General features: G+C 46.8%; 1 protein-coding gene across 3 annotated transcripts; it reads right to left on the reverse strand.

Moving 5' to 3' along the window:
• Nucleotides 1-797: 797 nt before the first annotated feature.
• On the reverse strand, nucleotides 798-20,457 carry LOC106592419 (rho GTPase-activating protein 20). 3 transcript variants are annotated; one of them, XM_082963526.1, is made up of 15 exons: nucleotides 19,928-20,457; nucleotides 11,769-11,854; nucleotides 10,179-10,349; nucleotides 9,905-10,054; nucleotides 9,456-9,497; nucleotides 8,476-8,644; nucleotides 8,285-8,351; nucleotides 8,003-8,188; nucleotides 7,593-7,771; nucleotides 7,282-7,446; nucleotides 6,148-6,272; nucleotides 5,083-5,272; nucleotides 4,094-4,196; nucleotides 2,969-3,972; nucleotides 798-2,872 (listed from the first exon to the last, which is right to left on the reverse strand). In XM_082963526.1, exons 1-15 carry the CDS (start codon nucleotides 20,021-20,023, stop codon nucleotides 2,042-2,044), a joined length of 3,564 nt encoding a protein of 1,187 aa, XP_082819652.1. In that variant the 5' UTR covers nucleotides 20,024-20,457; the 3' UTR covers nucleotides 798-2,041. The 3 variants fall into 3 exon arrangements, with proteins under 3 accessions (XP_082819652.1, XP_082819651.1, XP_082819650.1); XM_082963525.1 differs by lacking the exon at nucleotides 9,456-9,497 and adding an exon at nucleotides 8,754-8,795 and having other exon boundaries at nucleotides 7,593-7,774; nucleotides 19,928-20,456; XM_082963524.1 differs by having other exon boundaries at nucleotides 7,593-7,774; nucleotides 19,928-20,456.
• Between the last annotated feature and the right edge of the window lie 1,079 nt (nucleotides 20,458-21,536).

The following is a 21,536-nucleotide window of genomic DNA, read 5'->3' on the forward strand; positions in this document are numbered from 1 at the left end:
TGATATGCCACACCTGGAAGGTGGATGGATTATCTTGGCAAAGGTGAAATGCTCACTAACAGCGATGTAAACACATTTTTGAGAAATAATCTTTTTGTACGTATTTGAAAATGTCTGGGAACTTTTATTTCAGCTCATGAAACATGGGACCAACACTTTACATGTTGCATTTATATCTATTTTTTTAACTTTACTTTGGGAAGAGTCCGTTTTCAAACAATAGAACCAGAATCTGTTGATTTAGTATGCCTGCTAATGTCTTTCCAAACAGGAACCACATACAATCTACATCCTGGTTGGGAAACTGGCGGCCCATGGCCCCCCTTTTGTAGACAACAAATATATATTATTTCACTTTGGGTGGGGAATCAAGTCAGGGGCTCAATTTACAGTTGAGAGTTATAATAGTAGAAAACACAAGGTGCAATTTAGAAATGTGGTTGTGCATCAGTAATTTTCCTCTTGTTATGTCAGTCACTGACAGACCCTGATCTACATTTTATAGATATTATTAGCTGGATCTATGTTGGAAGTTACTGCGCTAGGCTAACTGGTTGACAACATGGCAGAATTAATTAGATAAGTTCTTACATCAGTCATTCAGAACAGCTTGGCATCAAACTGGCATTCTGGAGTCCCCAGGGTGCACCAGCCCTGCTGATTGAGGTGACTGGGTGATTGGCTGAACTTGAGTTCAGTGGGGTTTGGGTGTAATTGAGTTTAATACAAACTTCAGAAGACATTTTCCCAGGTGCTACTGGACAGAACATTTCAGAGAAAACAAAACAATGGCACCATTAGTCTTACTAGCCAAGGTGGTTTATTTTAGGATCTGATTATCTTATGCATTACACATCAAACGAGTGTAGTAGCCTGTTTAATAAAGCAGCGGCGGTATCTGCCAGCTTGTACAATCTCAATACAGCACAGCGTGTACCCTTTAAACATTATAAAGCATCCTATGGGCACAAATACAAAGCACAATTTATGGTGTAGAAAGCTATGTGAAAATGCACATAACACAATTGGCAGCAATTAGTATGAAATGAATACCTGCAAATGTAGAAAATAAGCAAGCAATCATACTGCATATGCTGTAACTACCGTACAGATTATATAATTCATGTATACTTGTCAGACACAAACGGATCGATACAAACATAGGGCTCTATTCAATCCGCATCGTGGAAGTTCAACTTTACAGCGTGATTGAAATTTAAAGGCAACGTTCTCGCTTTAGCGATGACTGCATTCACGGTAAAGGCTGCATACTCTATGTCAGCTCAAATGGGAAATGACCTTTAGATTTCTATCGCAGAATCAGTAACACTTCAGCGATACAGAGTGAATGGAGCACATCTCTCAGACACACAGACATCCTGCCACATGTACAGATGGAAATACAAAGTTTTAGAAATCTTTTGAGGAAACACTACAGCTGTAAGCTTAAAGCACTTTGCTTTGTCATTATCAACATTGATTCATTGGCAGTAAAGATCGTCTTTGTTATTTACAAAATACTGTCAATGCAAAATCACAGCCTCGCATACACTGTCTAAATATGACACGGTTTAGTAAGGAATTTTTGTTTGGAGGTAAACGTTTTAGTAATCTTATTCTGATCATAGGCAGTCCACTGCAAGGGTCCCTGTGAATAATCTCACATGTAATCCAACCAAATAGCATGATCCCTAAAGTACATTTGTTGACTTCTGCGATCTAAAATGACACATTACATAATCTGAAACTACTCTTCCCTCGCTAGTCCTAATGCGTACATGATACATTCACTTCAGTGAGCTCTTTTAGTAGAATCTATAATAATACATAAGAGTTTTATTACCAATTGAATTCTGAAAAGCAAAGTGCATTGTAAGTATAGGAATGTTTGTCCACAATAAGCAGAAGGTCGTTATATCTGTGATTCTCATAAGCGCTATGTTTTGGTTCTGTTATGGTCCTAAATGACTCTACCTGTACATTCACAGCTGTATGTAGAATGTAGAAGCATTAGTGTGACTGTTCACAACCAGTGATGGTCTCACACGTAGGACTCTTCAGCAAAGAGCAGTTGGTCAAAGTCAGGCTCCAGCATGGGATCACTACACCTCCTGAGCCGCTCCTTCTGCCCCTGAATCAGGGCTAGCGCCACCTGCTGACCACTATGGGGATTGCTGCGCGTGTGAGACGAGAAATAGTTCCTCACAGCCTTGGTGACAGAGGGAGACAGGCAAAACTTCGGAGCCCCGCTTTGGTCCGTGTCAGACACCTTCAACCCCAGGTCTTGGGACCCGTCCACTGACTTTGACCTCTGACCCAGTTTGGCCTCCCTGTGAAGCCTCTCCGGATGTGAGGCCTTATCCAGAACCAGGGCTTCGCCTAGATGTGCTGCCCCAGGCTCGGAGCTCCGGCGCTGGGAACCCCTCCCCCCGGAGAGACCCTCCATGCCTGGGGCTAGGGAGTGGGACTTCTGCCTGGCTAGGGACAAGCTGGGTCCACCCTGCCCAAAGAACACATGTTGGGGAGGGGTACGGCTTCCCTGGTTTGTGACGTCATATCCTGTGTTGTTCGCTGCACAGGCCCGGCTGTGTATCTCTCTCAGCTCTTTGACAGTGAAGGGTCTGTCTGTCGGTTGGTAGCAGGGAGAGGGGCAGGAGTGGAAATGCTCCTGGGACCTCTGGCGCGATGGTGGGCTCACCGAGCCTTGACTGGATCTTCGGTCCTTGGTCACCCTGCCGCGATCCTGCACCCCTCCTGCCTTTGGGGGGCAGCTGGCCAGGCTGGACTTGGGGGGGTCCTCAAACGACTGTTTTAGCCCTCCTTTATCCTGACATGACTTGCTAGTGGGGAGAGTCTTGTTAGTGGAACCCACCTACAGAGAGAGAGAAAGATAAATGATGAGTCTGTGAGAGAGAGACATTCCATGAATTAACAGTACTAATAAACAACCACATTTAATGAAACTCACCACACCCCCCCCATCCTCCTGCTGCGACAGCGACAGTCTGCGGCCTCTCTTCAACCAGGTGTTGGGATGAAGCCCCCTGCAGCCCTTCAGCGTACCCCAGGAAGGGATCTCCTTCGGCGGGGAGATATTGGGACTGAGCCCCTGGCCTGGAGCTGGGGTGGGGATGGGTAGACTATGGGTGGAAGTAGAGGAAGATATGGGGGTTAGAGGGACAGGAGGACCAGGAGGGACAGGAGGGGCAGGGGAGGGAGGCAATCTTGCGGCGCTGGTCAACGGCCTGGGTTGCCAGAATGCAGCAGACTGGATGCTGGAGTGGGAGAGGAGGCTGTCCAGGGAGTCCACTGAGGAGCGTGTGGGGGTGGGGGAGGTGGGCGGCGAAGAGAGACTGGAGTAGCTTGCGTCCCGGCGTCGCGTCTGTGCACCTTGTGACCCCGAACCCTCACACACACCCTTACTGCCATTCCACTCCCCTGTGTGTGTGGGTCCGTGTGTCTGTGTCTGTCCATCCTTCCGTAAGCTGTGAAACATCTCCCCACCTCCAGCCAGGTCATCGATGCTGCCCAGCCTGTCTGCGTTCCCTGCCAGTCGCGCCACAAAGCTGGCCACAGAGTACCCTATGGCCGGCTCCGAGCACCTCCTCCCCCCCCTCCGAGGAGCTGGGGGGCTGGGACAGGAGGTGGGGGGCGCAGCTGGGCTGAGTTTCCTGGTCCTGCCTCGGGCTGGGGTTGAGGGCTGGAGGAGGTTGCCAGATCCAGGTTGTGTGATCGTATCACGGTGGTGGTGGTTGCCAGATTGGGGGTCTGTGGTGTCGGGGTCTGTGTCCAGGTCGGGCTGCTCCAGGTCGCAGTCACTCAGGGTGAGGACCGAGTCCAGGCTGCCCTGCAGGGGCTTGGCTCTCCAGCGTCGCCGTGAGGTGTGGAGGCATGGAGACTCACTGCTGTCATCATTCAGCATGTTCTCCAGGCTGTCATAAGACGAGTCGGTCAGGTGGAAGGAAGACACATCTGTGGAGAGAAAGAGAGAGATAGAGGTGGACAGAGAGAAAGAGGAGAAGATTAGACGGTGTGTGCTTTTGAGCAGGGGAATCTTTGCATAAACAGAGATGTTAGTGTGTGTGTGTGATACCCGATTCGGCACGTTTCCGGGGTAGACCTCCAAACACAGAGGTGACATCCTCTCCCAGGACCTCCTGGCAGTGTTCTATCATATACCTGACCAGGTCACACACCTAGGGACAGGACAGGGGACAGGTCTTTAACCTGGAGGGACTCCTACAGACACTGAGCTCGATGTATCTTTTTATTAGGCCTTGAGTTAAACAAACAACTAGCGTTTAAAACACATTGTGTTTTTCTCATGAGAAATCAGTCTCCAAGATGGAGAAGTGAGTCTATTCTTAGGACAAAGGGCTTCACAGCTTTCTAACTGTATGAAACAGGAACGCAGGAGTGACGTGAGTGATGGGAATTTACCAGATAACCTTCTCAGAGAAAGAACAATCTATTCCGAGTGGGTTGGACATTCTGTTGATATGGTGATGAACTGACACAAATGCATCACCAAAATAGCTCTGATGGCTACATTGATGTTGCTCTGTCTGTATTTTCAGTCTCAGCACGCGAGATAAGCTTCTAGGGGCTATTGAACTGGCTATGGAACACATGAACTTACTTGTAACCTAAGACTTTGTTGCATAATACATTTTTGCAATGTTAGCAGAGCCGTCTGACAAATCTGTTAGCCATAGAATTAGAATTAACTGCTACACTTTTAGAGAAAAAACAACACCCATTGTGAGGGAAGGGGTAGAATATGTGTGTGTGTGTGTGTGTGTGCGTGTGCATCGCAAGACGAGTGTGAGAACAGTGCTGACCCTGCAGGCTGAAGGAAATGAGTTGCGTATCTCCTAGCGAGCCCGTTGTGTTTCCAGCTACCGTCTCATTACTGTTAAGTTCCCAGCTACATGTTAACTGTTACTCTACTGTGGTTTTCCAGTGTTTGAGTGACCATTCACTAGGTTACAGGATAAAGGCTTAAGTGGAGCCTAGCCTAGATAAAGGTTAGGGGTCAAGGGAAAGTGCTTATGTGCATTACCCCTCCAGTCGTCCCCTCACCTTCTTGGCGCCCTCCCCCTCCACCTCGGGGCTGCTGGGGCCCGGAGCCCAGAGCATGCTGGGAGCAATGCACACAGACAGGTTGAAGGCGTTCATCTGGTTGTCATGGGCGTTTTCCTGGATACCGTGCAGCACGGCGACCACGTGGCGTAGCAACAGTGCGTTCTCTTTGGGCAGTAGACCAATCAGCCTGCAGAGAAGGAGGGTCACTGATGGGTCAAAGGTTATTATTGGTTATCAAAATGTGTATTATTTAAAGTATGAACAGGGTCTTGAGTTTTCCCTGACAGGAAAAACTCCAGATGCTGGTTTGTTTATTTATTTGTATCCCTATTAGCTTTTGTAGAAGCAGCAGCTACTCTTCCTGGGACTACAAAAAACACAACACATGTCTAGTAACAAAACACTGATAGACAAGGACAGTCACACACATTTAAAATACAACAAAAATACAAATAATACAACTTGATTTGATTTGTGTAGGTACAAGCTGCCCCTAATGACTGATAGGTGGTCAGATGTTTCTCATTAGCCTGATGGTTTGATTAGGATTTAAGTGAAGTGGTAATCTGATCCTAGATCTGTCTTAAAGGGCTACCTCTACCTCCATCTGAACATGGACTCTTGCTTTCCGGCACAGAAATGAATGATAACATAACAGTTCACACACTCTCTCACTCACGCGGCTCCCTTGTGACTGGGTGGAACGAATCGATAACAAATAGCTGAATGCCCAGGAGGAATACTCCGTTTGCCCGATATTTTCCTACTTTAAAGCGGCCTACAGTCGTGCTGACGCGGTCCAGTCCTTCTCTTTAGTTCCCTAACCCTGGGCCTGTTTAGAGGAGCTAGCTGAAAAGCTATGAACCATTGAGATAAAACTCTATGATTAGAACACTGAGCTGAGGGAAGCAGTGGATCCCGGCACTCTTAAAACCCTATAGAGGAGTTTCCCTTTCATAACTAAGTCACCTGGTTCATTACTCAGCCTGTTACCGGGCAATTCCGCCACTTATCCAAGTAGGCTACTGCTGACACAGGCGAGGATGGAAAGTGTCCGTCTACCTCGTTATATCCTGTGCCTTCTCCTCCTCCTCTGCCTCCTCCGATTCTGCTTCCTCCATCACATCCATCCACTGTTCATAGAGGTCTGAACACAGCAGACTGCCCGGAATGTTCCGCAGGAAGTCCTGAATGTCGAGACAGAGACCAGAGTCACTAGACTGACACAATTTATAGTGGAAAAAATATACAACAGTAAAATGTCATTGAAGTTCATTTTGAGGTGAAGTTTTAGGTGGACACCTTCATTTGTTGTCATAGACTTTTAGATGTAACTGTTAATGTCTTCAGACTCATTCAGTGGATCCCTACCAGATTAACAGATTACCAGATTATGAGCTACAGATTACATTTGACAACCTTATCTCTATTTAGCTATTGTTTTTGGCACAGCCTGTGCTGCATTACTACATGCTCGTATGTGTCACCCATAGAGATACGAAACGATAGTTGGATTGACGACAACAACACACCACAAGGGCACAGGTGTAATGTAACACTTGGCAAGCAAGGACAATGTCCTTCCCTGAAATTAGTCATTCACAAGGCTTAAAGGTCGACTTTGGGCACGAAAAACGGTCCAACTCCGCCTCGTTCTCAATTTTCAAACAGAAAATGGAGTGTGCCTTTGGTGGTTCATCGACGTGTCCTTCTGGTCATGCTCGCCGCGACTGACGTAGCTAGTTCGTTAGCTAAATGTAGCCACTGTAGCTAGCCAGTAACTCCCCCTGTATGTGTTGATGTCATTTTACTGGACGGAAGCTCTAGAGATCGGTAAGAAATTGCACGTCTGCAGCCATTTTAAAGCATTAAATGACCTGGTATGATGGTGCATTGATCAGTTATATAGTTTAAGGCAGTTATTTGTTGTTGCCCAACCTCAACACTACAGCATCAATGTGACAGCAGCATGTTTCTTTACAGCTTCATCTGCCATGGTCCTACAAGGTGACCAGATTTACTAAGCACAAAGGTTAAACCTGTTTTTCCTCAGGTGATGAAAGTACATTTGGTTCCACTTCACTTGAACCCTCCGTCTGCCATAAGGCCTATATAACACATCATAACATTGGTATAATTGATGTAATTCTGCCGCCACAGACTTCAGAGTTGTCTAGCGTGTTTTAGAGAGTGCACCTTAAACACAGCAGCGATGATGAAGACGTGCTCCCGTGTCAGCGGGACATCCTGAGCCCCAGAGTCCAGTCTGTCCCTGAGTTCACGACACGCCCTCGCCCCCCCTGACCGTCGGAATATCCCCCGCGTGAACGGACCCTCGTTGTACAAAAACACCAGCATGGCCTAGAGAGAGAGAGAGAAAGAGAGAGAGACAGAGAGACAGATGAAAGACCGAGAGAGACAGAGGTTGCAGATGAGATGGATACATTTTCAACCGACTTCCTCAAATCACTGTAATGATGTCACTACGACATCGTCACCTCACTCACCATGACGGGCTTGGGCAGGGAGTTGTCCCAACAGATGGTGCTCAGCGATTGGCCGAACAGGTAGCCGGGGGCAGGAGAGGAGAGGTTTGTAGAGGAACTGTGGAGGTTAGGATTGGAGCCTTTCCAGAAAGCCCAGTTGATGAGAGAACGCCTTCGCTTGAAGGGCTTCTGAGCTGGGTCTACTGGAGCGAGATGTCAGGTCAGACAGGACGTGGTCACAACAGAGAGATCAAATCATTTTCAGTGCAACACAGGGAGGAGAGAGGAGAGAAAGGGAAGCAATCAAATAATGAGTCGGCATGACAGCAAAAACAAGCCAATCCTGGACCATCAGTAACAACCAGTAATAGACCATTAATAAACATTTTATAGACTAGTATTAGTACATTAAGCGCCTCCTCAGTCCTCACCAATCACAGACGTTGTTGTGAAGCTGCATCGGGTCTTTAGGATGAACTGGCACTGTTTGTCCACCTGTACCTGGTCGCGGTGCATCGCCCTCTGTCTGTCTGGAGGTGGAACTGTGTCCCTGCGGCCCGGCTGGGACAGGGGCTCCCGCATATGACTCATCTGGATACTGAAAGGGAACTCATGACCTGGGAGAGGGTTAGGGCGTAAAGGTCAGAGGTCAGGGGTTCCAGTAGGATTTACTTCCAGGCTAGTTCCAGGCAAGACCTTAGTTAGAATCTCACCAATGAGAGGGTAAGGGGCGTTGTCCCTCTTGGAGCTTACCCACAGCTGGTAGTCCTTCACACAGCTCTATGGAACACAGACAAAGATATTCTAAGAACCAAGATAAACAAAAACACTCAAAAAACTACATTAGTCAAGATTACAACAACACAAGACACAAAAAAACTGTATTGCTCGATTCTATACACACCGTGACACCAAACTGTTGCAGAGCGAGTCGGACAACCTCATTGGTTGAATCAGAGTTACTGACACCCAAGGTCTTACTGACGGCCTGAGCACAACTCCCGATGCCTTTCCCAAACACCTTCAGTGGAATGGTTTTAGGATCATCCTTTTCCTTCTCCTCTTTTATTCGACTGGAAAAACAGGAAAGTTAGGATTCAGCCCACAGGGAGAACACATACTGGACACACATCAACATACGTTTACAGTAGAAGAAACCATGATGGCTTATCTGTTGCTCACCTTTTGAGCAGGGAGAGCCATCTCTCCTTCTGGACCTCAGAGCTGGTAAAGACAAACCATGATGGCTTATCCGTTGCTCACCTTTTGAGCCATCTCTCCTTCTGGACCTCAGAGCTGGTAAAGACAAACCATGATGGCTTATCTGTTGCTCACCTTTTGAGCAGGGAGAGCCATCTCTCCTTCTGGACCTCAGAGCTGGTAAAGACAAACCATGATGGCTTATCCGTTGCTCACCTTTTGAGCCATCTCTCCTTCTGGACCTCAGAGCTGGTAAAGACAAACCATGATGGCTTATCTGTTGCTCACCTTTTGAGCAGGGAGAGCCATCTCTCCTTCTGGACCTCAGAGCTGGTAAAGACAAACCATGATGGCTTATCTGTTGCTCACCTTTTGAGCAGGGAGAGCCATCTCTCCTTCTGGACCTCAGAGCTGGTAAAGACAAACCATGATGGCTTATCCGTTGCTCACCTTTTGAGCCATCTCTCCTTCTGGACCTCAGAGCTGGTAAAGACAAACCATGATGGCTTATCTGTTGCTCACCTTTTGAGCAGGGAGAGCCATCTCTCCTTCTGGACCTCAGAGCTGGTAAAGACAAACCATGATGGCTTATCTGTTGCTCACCTTTTGAGCAGGGAGAGCCATCTCTCCTTCTGGACCTCAGAGCTGGTAAAGACAAACCATGATGGCTTATCTGTTGCTCACCTTTTGAGCATGGAGAGCCATCTCTCCTTCTGGACCTCAGAGCTGGTAAAGATAAACCATAAACGTCAGAACAGCACGAGCAACCTAAACATGTCAAATAAGAACCTAAATACTTTCTACAGCAACTTATAGAACCACCTGTAAAAATGTACCAGGTTCAAATATATACAATCTATAAAGGTCATAATGTATATCGGAGGAGCTACAGGAGGACAGACTCATTGTAATGGCTGGAATGGAATAAACGGAACGGTATCAAACACATCAAGCACATGGAAACCACATGCTTGACTCAGTTCCATTAATTCCATTCCAGCCATCACAATGAGCCCGTCCTCCAATAGCTCCTCCCACCAGCCTCCTCTGCTGTGTATATATATATATAAGCAATGCTTCACTGCTCAGAAATATGCAGTGCAGAGTGCAGACCCAGAATGTCTGTTGTGTACCTGAAGGTGACCACATAGTTGCAGGTGGGCCAGCCCATGACGAAGCTCCTCTCTGGGTTGGTGCTGCCCTCACATACGTCCTCCATACACTGGGCTGTCCACATCTCACCCACACACACCTGGGCCTTCAGCTTGAAGTGTGTGGGAGACCTGAGGATGATAAACAACAGATGTCAGAGACACACTCACACACTCATTTTCATGTTCATTCACTGCCCTTCTGTCATCCTCCCCCCTCTATCTCCCACCTTCCTCCTCCCTCTCTCGCTCTTACTTGGACTTGGCGATGATGAGGATGTCGGTGAAGAGGAAGAGGTCTCTGTCCTGCGTCTGCAGCCCTGTCTTCAGCGTGACGTGGCCGTGCAGGAGGAACGCCCTATCAGGACACAGGAACGACTGGACCAATGGGCACGTCTCTGGACACACAGGAACCAGGAAGCTCTCTCTGGGGAGAAAATATCAGGTATACATCCAATCTAAACACAGTTTTCCAGAATAAATAAATATATTCTTTCCTAACCAAGTTATACAACCAAAACAATCTTAACAAAAGGTAAAAAGTGTATGCAGGAACTTCAGTTCAGGGAATCAACAATATGGGGTATGTGGTTGTGATTGAAGTGTTGAATTAAATGGAATGTGTCCCTGCTGTGAAAGGGGTCAGTTAGGCTAGTAGTCACCAAGGCGGATGAACACACCTCCAGTATCTCTTTAATATGGTTATTCACTGCCCTGGACAGAGGGTCAAAGCCAGGGATATTAATAGATCCCAGATCCTGATTGGGATGGATTAGCTATCTGAGAGGATTAGCGATGCCTGAGAGGAGAACCACTCTAGGACTAGGAGCTTGGTGTGTGTGTGTGTGTGTGTGTGTGTGTGTGTGTGTGTGTGTGTGAATAACAACAACTGGAGATCAATGTGAACCATTCATTTCACAACTGCCTTGACATATAGCATGTGAACACACACACAAACAGATGGAAAAACTCTGTTCCTCTCTTAGTAATGAAGTCATTCCACTCCTTCCTGTTAAGCGTCTGTAGTACGGTGCAGATTATGAGATCACCCCTCTGAGTATTTGGAAGACGTAGGCGCAACTCTCACTCAATTAAAAACTTGGTTCAGCTCCTTCCACTCCTCTCGATCACAGCTCAGAGTCCCAGGGGTCGTCTAAGCAGTAATGACCCTGACACACGTCCAGGATGGGAGGGGGATGTCTGGTCTGTCTCCCTGTTTGGGTCAGTCCCTTCAGACAGCTAACTCTGACTGATAACACACTCTTAGAGAAAAGGCTGCTATCTAGAACCTAAAAGGCTGTCCCCAAAGGAGAACCCTTTGAAGAACCCTTTTTGGTTCCAGGTAGAACCCTTTTGTGTTCCATGTAGAACCCTTTCCATGGAGGGTTCTAAGGGTTCTCCTATGGGGAGAGCCTAAGAACCCTTTTTTAAAAAAATTTTAAAGAGTGCACTGCTGTCTCCTGTTTGACCAGGGTATGCACGTACACACACACACTTACAAAAACACACATGCACACACAGACACTCACTCGCACGTACACACAAACTCACACAGACTGTCTCCTCATGTTCAGCCAGTGTGACCCTTGACCTCTCTGATCTATGATCATCACAACCCATGGCCACTTCCCTAGCCAAGAGAGAACCATAGAAATAGAATGGAAACTGTTGACTTAGAGCTCTACCTTGAGAGCTGAATCCGAACTGGAAAACCCACTTAACTCAAGCTCCGAGTGTGATATTGATGGGAGATTTACAGGAAACGTTGAGTTGTGTAATTTTTGTTGAGCTAGGATTTGACCTTTACACCTAGTTTATGTGAAATGTCCCTAGTCCCCCAACGTACCTGGAGAAAGTTCTGGATCTGGTCAGGGCTTTGTTGATGACCAAAGAGGGAGCGGACTGTCGACGATGGCTCAGAGACTTCATCCTCTGTGGAGGAGAGAGAGAGGGGTATGATATGGGTGGAGAGAGGAGAGGAATGATAGGGGTGGAGATGGAGGGAAACAGAGAGAGAGAGAGAGAGAGAGAGAGAGAGAGAGAGAGAGAGAGATGATAGGGGTGGAGATGGAGAAAGAGGATAGGAGATGGAGGGAAACAGAGAGAGAGAGAGCTGTACAGACATGCCAGACACAGCAGAGACTTGGATCCAACAGCCCAAATATGTCTTCAACTCTGACTGTTCTCTAATGGGTTTTACCTTATTTACAGTACACAGCAGCAGCTGGCTGGCTGAACAGACATACAGCATATCCTGATTAAACAACGGTTAAAAAGCCTACTGTGGTCTGAGGTAAAGAGATAACGTTTACACTAGATGTATGCGATAACTCGCCATCGACTTTGGTGTCAGCAGTCACCGCTAGCATGGCCTCCAAGCAGACGGTTTGAGGGAAGTGAAATTAACAATGGAGGTTTCAATTATATAACAGGGCAGAGGTGTTCCCCTCTGACAGGAGAGGACTGGGGTCCTTTCTCAGTGAGGGATGTCTCCTGTAATGTACTGTAGACTGTAGGGAGCTCTGAAGAGACTTTCCTTTTGAGGGACAATAAATGTCATTCATTAATTGGATTGGGAGTCCAAATTGGATTGAGGGTGGATGATCTTATTTTAAGGTAAAAAATATAGTGAATACGTAAATAGGAAAATCAGAGGTTATCCCTCTCTGAAATCTACAGGTAACCCTGTGTACAACTGTGGGGTCAGTCATACCTCATCTGAGGTCACCGATGTACAGCTGATTAATTACATTACAACATGTTACCAGCAGGGTTGGAGTAGGTTACTTTCTAAAGGTAATCCGTTACAGTTACCTGTCCAAAATTGTAATCATTAACCTAACTTTTGGATTACCCAAACTCAGTAACGTAATCTGATTACATTGTTACTTTTAGATTACTTTCCCCTTAAGAAGCATTAGAAGAAGACAAAAATATATGTTACCAGTTAAACGACATCTATTGCAGGATAAATCAATGTTAAAGTTTACATAGCTGGCCATATATGGATGTTACATTTTACTTTATGGGTTGGTTATGTAGACTTCTTCTAACCCATCACTTTCTACTACGTATAATAATACGATTAAATTATACACTGCTCAAAGAAATAAAGGGAACACTAAAATAACACATCCTAGATCTGAATGAATGAAATAATCTTATTAAATACTTTTTTCTTTACATAGTTGAATGTGCTGACAACAAAATCACAAAAATAATCAATGGAAATCCAATTTATCAACCCATGGAGGTCTGGATTTGGAGTCACACTCAAAATGAAAGTGGAAAACCACACTACAGGCTGATCCAACTTTGATGTAATGTCCTTAAAACAAGTCAAAATGAGGCTCAGTAGTGTGTGTGGCCTCCACGTGCCTGTATGACCTCCCTACAACGCCTGGGCATGCTCCTGATGAGGTGGCGGATGGTCTCCTGAAGGATCTCCTCCCAGACCTGGACTAAAGCATCCGCCAACTCCTGGACAGTCTGTGGTGCAACGTGGCGTTGGTGGATGGAGCGAGACATGATGTCCCAGATGTGCTCAATTGGATTCAGGTCTGGGGAAAGGGCGGGCCAGTCCATAGCATCAATGCCTTCCTCTTGCAGGAACTGCTGACACATTCCAGCCACATGAGGTCTAGCATTGTCTTGCATTAGGAGGAACCCAGGGCCAACCGCACCAGCATATGGTCTCAAAAGGGGTCTGAGGATCTCATCTCGGTACCTAATGGCAGTCAGGCTACCTCTGGCGAGCACATGGAGGGCTGTGCGGCCCCCCAAAGAAATGCCACCCCACACCATGACTGACCCACCGCCAAACCGGTCATGCTGGAGGATGTTGCAGGCAGCAGAACATTCTCCACTGCGTCTCCAGACTGTCACATGTGCTCAGTGTGAACCTGCTTTCATCTGTGAAGAGCACAGGGCGCCAGTGGCGAATTTGCCAATCTTGGTGTTATCTGGCAAATGCCAAACGTCCTGCACGGTGTTGGGCTGTAAGCACAACCCCCACCTGTGGACGTTGGGCCTTCATACCACCCTCATGGAGTCTGTTTCTGACTGTTTGAGCAGACACATGCACATTTGTGGCCTGCTGGAGGTCATTTTGCAGGGCTCTGGCAGTGCTCCTCCTGCTCCTCCTTGCACAAAGGTGGAGGTAGCGGTCCTGCTGCTGGGTTGTTGCCCTCCTATGGCCTCCTCCACGTCTCCTGATGTACTGGCCTGTCTCCTGGTAGCGCCTCCATGCTCTGGACACTACGCTGACAGACACAGCAAACCTTCTTGCCACAGCTCGCATTGATGTGCCATCCTGGATGAGCTGCACTACCTGAGCCACTTGTGTGGGTTGTAGACTCAGTCTCATGCTACCACTAGAGTGAAAGCACCGCCAGCATTCAAAAGTGACCAAAACATCAGCCAGGAAGCATAGGAACTGAGAAGTGGTCTGTGGTCACCACCTGCAGAACCACTCCTTTATTGGGGGTGTCTTGCTAATTGCCTATAATTTCCACCTGTTGTCTATTCCATTTGCACAACAGCATGTGAAATTTATTGTCAATCAGAGTTGTTTCCTAAGCGGACAGGTGGTTTTCACAGAAGTGTGATTGACTCGGAGTTACATTGTGTTGTTTAAGTGTTCCCTTTATTTTTTTGAGCAGTATATATATATAAAAATGGAAAAATAAGTCCAAAAATGGACGTAGCAACTACAGATTGCCCCTTTAAGTCTATCAAAAGTGTGCAAGTTTGAGCATGTGTCCAGTCCAGTTTTTAATCAACATTAGACTGAGCAATAAAAGCCCCACTTTTATTCCATAGGCTTGGATCAGTACTATGCAGCTGTTGCAAGAGCACATTTTTCACTGCCTGTCCACTGGTTTCAAAAGCAATAATTGATAGGCAGCTTAAACTTCTTGAATTCAACCATTATTGGGTTCAAATGCACATTTTGATTTGTGAACAGCCATCCACAACACGTAAGGTGCAAATAGCTAAATGAGAGAGCAGCAGTGTGATTCACATCAATGAGCTATGTCGATATCTGTCACGTCCTGACCATTGAGTGCTCTTATTTTCTATGGTAGAGTAGGTCAGGGTGTGACTGGGGGGTTTATCTAGTTTATTTTTTCTGTTGTGTTCTAGTTTTTTTTTTTCTATGTTGGGGGTTTTGTATGATTCCCAATTAGAGGCAGCTGGTCATCGTTGTCTCTAATTGGGGATCATATTTAAGTAGTTGTTTTTCCCACCTGTGTTTGTGGGAGATTATTTTGAGTTAGTGCATGTAGCACCTCTTTTGTCACGGTTTGTGTTTTGTTTATAGTTTATTGTTTGGCTAAGTTTCACAATCAAATCAAATATGTGGAACGATATTCACGCTGCGCCTTGGTCCGTTCCTACACACAAATCGTGACAGAATCTCCCACCACCAAAGGACCAAGTAGCGTGCCCAGGAGGAGCAGGGATCCTGGGCCCGGGAGAAAAGGGAGTGGAGGACATCCTGGACCTGGGAGGAGGTAATGGCAGGGGACAAGACCCTGCCATGGAAGCAGGCGGAGACAGCGAGAGAGGAACGGCGACAATACGATGAATTAGCACGGCAACGACGGAAGCCCGAGAGGCAGCTCCAAAATAAAACATTTGGGGGGGGGGGGCACACAGGGAGATTGGCAGAATCAGGGTTTAGACCTGAGCCAACTCCCCGTGCTTACTGTGGGGAGCATGTGACCGGTCAGGCACCATGTTATGAGGTGATGCGCACTGTGTCTCCAGTGATGCGCACTGTGTCTCCAGTGCGCACTGTGTCTCCAGTGCGCACTGTGTCTCCAGTGCGCATTCACAGCCCGGTGCGCTCGTTGCCGGCTAAAGTGAGCATTCAGCCAGGGCGGGTTGTGCCGGCTCAGCGCTCCTGGTCTCCAGTACGCCTCCTCGGTCCAGGATATCCTGTGCCAGCTCTACGCACTGTGTCGCCAGTGTGCCTTCACAGCCCAGTGCGTCCTGTGCCAGCGCCCCACACTTGCCGGGCTAAAGTGAGCATCCAGCCAGGACTGGCATCCAGCCAGGATATACTGGGCCGTGGAGGTGCACTGGAGGTCTGGAGCGTAGGGCTACTACGCTCCAGACCTCCAGTGCACCTCCACGGCCCAGTATATCCTGTGCCTGCTCCACGCATCCGGTCTCCAGTGCGTCTCTCCAGCCTGGTACGCCCTGTGCCTGTTCCACATACTCGGCCTCCAGTGCGTCTCCCCAGTCCGGTGAGACCTGTTCCGGCTCCACGTACCAGGCCTCCAGTGTGTCTCCCCAGCCTGGTAAGCCCTGTGGCAGCTCCCCGCATCAGGCTGCCAGTACGTCTCCTCAGTCCGGCGAGACCTGTTCCGGCTCCACGTTCGAAGCCTCCAGTGACGATCCATGGCACGGAGCCTCCGGCAATGATCCACGGTCTGGAGCCTCCGGCGACAATCCACGGTCCGGTTCCACGAAAGTGGGGGGAGCTCCAAGCGGAGGGGGGTCTGCGTCCCGCACCAGAGCCGCCTCCAATGTTGGTGGATCTGCAGGATGAGAGCGTTCTTCGTCCTGCACCAGAGCCGCCACCAACATTAGACACTCGCCCTAACCCTCCCTCTTGGTTTCAGGTTTTGCGGCCGGAGTCCGCACCTTTGGGGGGGGTGGGGTACTGTCACGTCCTGACCATTGAGTGCTCTTATTTTCTATGGTAAAGTAGGTCAGGGCGTGACTGGGGGGTTTATCTAGTTTATTTTTTCAATTTTGTGTTCTAGTTTCTTTTTTCTATGTTGGGGGTTTTGTATGATTCCCAATTAGAGGCAGCTGGTCATCGTTGTCTCTAATTGGGGATCATATTTAAGTAGTTGTTTTTTCCACCTGTGTTTGTGGGAGATTATTTTGAGTTAGTGCATGTTGCACCGCTGTCGTCACGGTTTGTGGTTTGTTTATAGTTTATTGTTTGGCTAAGTTTCACAATAAAATAAAATATGTGGAACGATATTCACGCTGCGCCTTGGTCCGTTCCTACCCACTGTCGTGACAATATCAATAATAAGTGATATCCGTATCACCGTAGACTACACCACTGCTGTCATCCTTCCCTCCAAGCGTTTATTCAAGTGGGTTAATCTTTGAATGCCGACAGAAGTCACAACATTGGAAGACATAGCTTGGACTGTGGCCTACCAAAGCCTATTCCTGCTCTTTTCCCGTGATTCATCAAACATGTGGTGTGTCATCATAGTGGTCTCTGACTTGTGGTCAGTCTCGCTCAGGTGGGACAAATTTAAATTTGCGCCTTTTTTCAATACCGATTTGATTGTCATTGAGAAAACAGAGAAGAGTCAAAGATTTGTTTTGCAAACATCCTTTCTGAATGTAAAAGTAATCCTCAAAGTAATCTAGTTTTTCAAAAGTATCTCATCTGATTACAATATTTTTACTGTTAAAGGATTAGTTACAGTTTTTTGTAATCCCTTACATGTAACAGATTACATGTAATCTGTCACTCCCCAACCCTGGTTACCAGAGTAGTTGGTTATTAAGTTAATACATGGCACATGGGCAACAGTGTAAAGCATTGCCTGTTCTATCTCAAAGTAAACAGCTAAATAACATGTTATTCTGAACTGTACAGATAATGGTTTGTGTCATGACTTTAGGCATAATCATGTTTCCTCAACGGACCAATTATTTATGTTAAGCCTATCAGGGTTATCTAGCCTGCTGGTCAGCAGCCACATCTGCTGACCTAAACAGTTAGGACCTATCCTGTGATGACATCAGCTGTCACTACTGATTATAAGGAAGGCATCTATACTACATCAGTAATGACAGTTATTATGACACAGTAATATACAGTGCATTCGGAAAGTATTCAGAACCCTTGACCTTTTCCACATTATGTTACGTTACAGCCTTATTCTAAAATTGATGAAGTTAAAGCGAAAAAAGGTTTTAGAAATTTTTGCAAAAACAGACATACCTTATTTACATAAGTATTCAGACCCTTTTATACGAGACTCGAAATTGAGCTCAGATGCATTCTGTTTTCATTGATCATCCTTAAGATGTTTCTACAACATGATTAGACTCCAACTGTGGTAAATTAAATTGATTGGACATGATTTGGAAAGGCACACCTGTTTATATAAGGTCCCACAGTTGACAGAGAATGTCAGAGCAAAAACCAAGCCATGAGGTCGAAGGAATTGTCCGTAGAGCTCCGAGACAGGATAGTGTCGAGGCTCAGATCTGGGGAAGGGTACCAAAACATTTCTGCAGCTTTGAAGGTCCCCAAGAACACAGTGGCCTCCATTATTCTTAAATGGAAGGAGTTGGTAACCACCAAGACTCTTCCTAGAGATGGCCGCCCGGCCAAACTGAGCAATCAGGGGAGAAGGGCCTTGGTCAGGGAGGTGACCAAGAACCTGATGGTCACTCTGACAGAGCTCCTCTGTGGAGATGGGAGAACCTTCCAGAAGGACAACTATCTCTGCAGCACTCCGCCAATCAGGCCTTTATGGTAGTGGCCAGACGGATGCCACTCCTCAGTAAAAGGCACATGACAGCCCGCTTGGAGTTTGCCAAAAGGCACCTAAAAGACTCTCAGACCATGAGAAACAAGATTCTTTGGTCTGAAGAAAACAATATTTAACTCTTTGGCCTGAATGCCAAGCGTCACGTCTGGAGGAAACCTGGTACCATCCCTACCGTAAGGGCGGCAGCATCATGCTGTGGGGATGTGTTTCAGCGGCAGGGACAGGGAGACTAGTTAGGACCGAGGGAAAGATGAATGGAGCAAAGTACAGAGAGATCTTTGATGAAAACCTGCTCCAGAGCGCTCAGGACCTCAGACTGGGGCGAAGGTTCACATTCCAACAGGACAACGACCCTAAGCACACAGCCAAGACAACGCAGGAGTGGCTTTGGGACAAGTCTATGAATGTCCTTGAGTGGCCCCGCCAGAGCCCGGACTTGAACCCAATCTAACATCTCTGGAGAGACCAGAAAATATCTGTGCAGCGACGCTCCCCATCCAACCTGACAGATCTTGAGAGGATCTCCAGAGAAGAATGGGAGAAACTCCCCAAATACAGGTGTGCCAAGCTTGCAGCTTTATACCCAAGAAGACTTGAGGCTGTAATCGCTGCCAAAGGTGCTTCAAAGTACTGAGTCAAGGGTCTGAATACTGCTATTTCCACACAAAGCAGAGCAGTGGGTAAAGCCTATTTCAAAAGGCTGCCAGTCCCCACGCAGCCAGACACTATAGTGGTGCCAGAGACTGAAATACTACAGAACACCATAGCTGAGAGAGAGAGAAACACAAACAACACAACTACTGATTCAGAAGACTGCAGAGGGGGAATCTATACATTCCAACTGTTGATCATTGTCCTATAATAACCTACAGTTGGCTATATGATAAAAGCCTAAGGTTTCAAACGAAGGTGTGTGTGGCTCAGTTGGTAGAGCATGGTGTTTGCAACGCCAGGGTTGTGGGTTCGATTCCCACGGGGGACCAGTACGGGGGAAAAAATGAAATGTATGCATTCACTACTGTAAGTCGCTCTGGATAAGAGCGTCTGCTAAATTACGTAAATGTAATGTAAATGTGTCACATTTGATATACTGCATAAGATCTATGGTTTCAGAGCATTGAAATGTCACCAATTCACATATACGCATGGATATGCAACAAGTAGTGCTGTTTTCAGCAAATAACTGAGTTGCATAGGCCTAATTCCTGGATCTGTCTAAGGATATTCTGATTAGTATCTACAACCGGAGGAGTCGGTTTAACGGCGATTTACTCCCTCCTGCGCACACCGTGAGTCCGAACATCGCACAGGTGAGCCCGTGCGCTACTGGGAACAGAGCGCGCAACAACACAATTGCAATAAGTTACTTGACCAAAAAAGTATTTTCACGCATAACAATCACACACATTAATCGGGAATGAGTGCGTAAAAACACATGATTTGGCCTATGACGTTAATTTACCCTCTTGTGTTCATGTTGCGTGCTGGTCTTGGACTCGCCGGTGATTGATGTCCTGCGGCTCAGCTCGTTCTGTTGCTGTGGTGACATGGTTTCCATCCAGGTAGAGTTCCGCGGGAAAAGGGGAGCTGCAACCGCGCTCTACTGTCCCAAAGCTATCCAAAGACGAAGTAAAGAAGGAAACTCCATAAAAGTTCTCATTCGTTAGAAGCATTCCACCAATGCGTCGCTGTGCATGTGCGAAAGAATGGTATATTCTCCTGTCGACACCTTGCAGTCCAACCAAAGTCGTATAAAGTACGCACAGGATCTGTATACGGTATTATGCCCGTCGTGGTTGATAATGAGAGTTCAGTTGTCTGGTGTTGAAAACGAACTGTCTAAGTCATGCACACCTTCACAAGTTAAAGGTCCGCTATGCACGCACCTCACTCAGGCTCGCCACACACTGAAACAAATTGGCTGTGCCAATTCCTTACACACGAGCTCGTGAGCCCTGTGGAGTCGGCGCCTCGGTGGCCCCTGGGTCCTACTGCAGACCGGGTCTGGTAGAGAAGAGTTAGTTATTTTTAAGGGAAATATCTGAGGGAAAATGAACCAGGTAACATTTAAATGAGAGTGGGACTATATTAAAAGCTTGATTAAAAAAAATCTAATGTGCTTGTTGTATTCCTCCAAGACTTGAGGTGAGCTTTGAAGTTTAGACTTGTTAGTGAAAAACACTATTCTTATTATCATGGTCAGCAGGAATTAGACATGATAGACATTCATTAACAGGTGGTCACTGTAATAGACAAGAGGGCACTGTGTTACCACTGTCATAATAAGAGTAGCAGATAAGAAGTGGGACCCAAAACTTTGAAGAACTTGGAACTCTGTTTCAAAAAAGAAAGAATGTAATAAAATCCATTTTACTGCAGCATCAGACAGAAGTGGAGCACAAACTGGGCTAAAGTGAGAAGAACCAGGACAGTGTGTGCTCCCCAAACCAATCACAATCATAGCCCCATTTAAAGTGGTTCAGAAAATCAGACGATTAGATAAATGAGGGTGATAATGAAATGCCTTGGGCTGTTGGGCAGACAGAACACAGAGAAAGTACTGCATACCCTCATTATTGTCTCTCTGAAACTTCAACTTTCTCCTTTAATCTTGAGGGGCGGTTTCCTGGAACCTAATTAGTCCTCAATTAAAAATCTGGTTGAAATTTAGAAGAGAAAAAGTAACATCCCTCCTAACTTCTCTTGACATCCCCTCTTTTTCAGGCACACACAGACACGTTATGTTATTTCATTAGATAGAGGATTTGAGTGGCTTTCCGCCTGTTCTCTGTAGGGTTCCATTAGAAAGGAACGTCTAGTCTCCCTGCACAGCCAAAACATGTGGCGAAGAGCCCTCAGAGCCGCCAACTACAATCACTAACACTACATTCCTATCTTTCTCTCTCGCTCTGCCTATCCCTCTCTCCCTCAACTCCCCCCACTCTTTCTGTCCCTGCCTCTTTCCCGTTCACTTCTGCAAACAACCCTATACTTCCCCATCCGTCCCGCTACCTCTTTCTGTCTTTGTCTTCCTTCATCTCCATGTTCATCACAGCACAGCATTTCTCCCT

Source organism: Salmo salar, chromosome 17, assembly GCF_965601325.2.
Source record: "Salmo salar chromosome 17, fSalSal1, whole genome shotgun sequence".
NCBI lineage: Eukaryota > Metazoa > Chordata > Actinopteri > Salmoniformes > Salmonidae > Salmo > Salmo salar.

What these genes read in the sequence shown, in the direction of transcription:
- LOC106592419 (XM_082963525.1), bottom strand. Translation starts at nt 20,023, where the DNA reads ATGGAAACCATGTCACCACAGCAACAGAACGAGCTGAGCCGCAGGACA. An exon ending in TGCAACAGTTTGGTGTCACG is followed by an intron (nt 8,352 to 8,475) that starts GTGTGTATAGAA and finishes TGTGTTCCATAG; the next exon opens with AGCTGTGTGAAGGACTACCA. An exon ending in AGGAGGATGGGGGGGGTGTG is followed by an intron (nt 2,873 to 2,968) that starts GTGAGTTTCATT and finishes CTCTCTCTGTAG; the next exon opens with GTGGGTTCCACTAACAAGAC.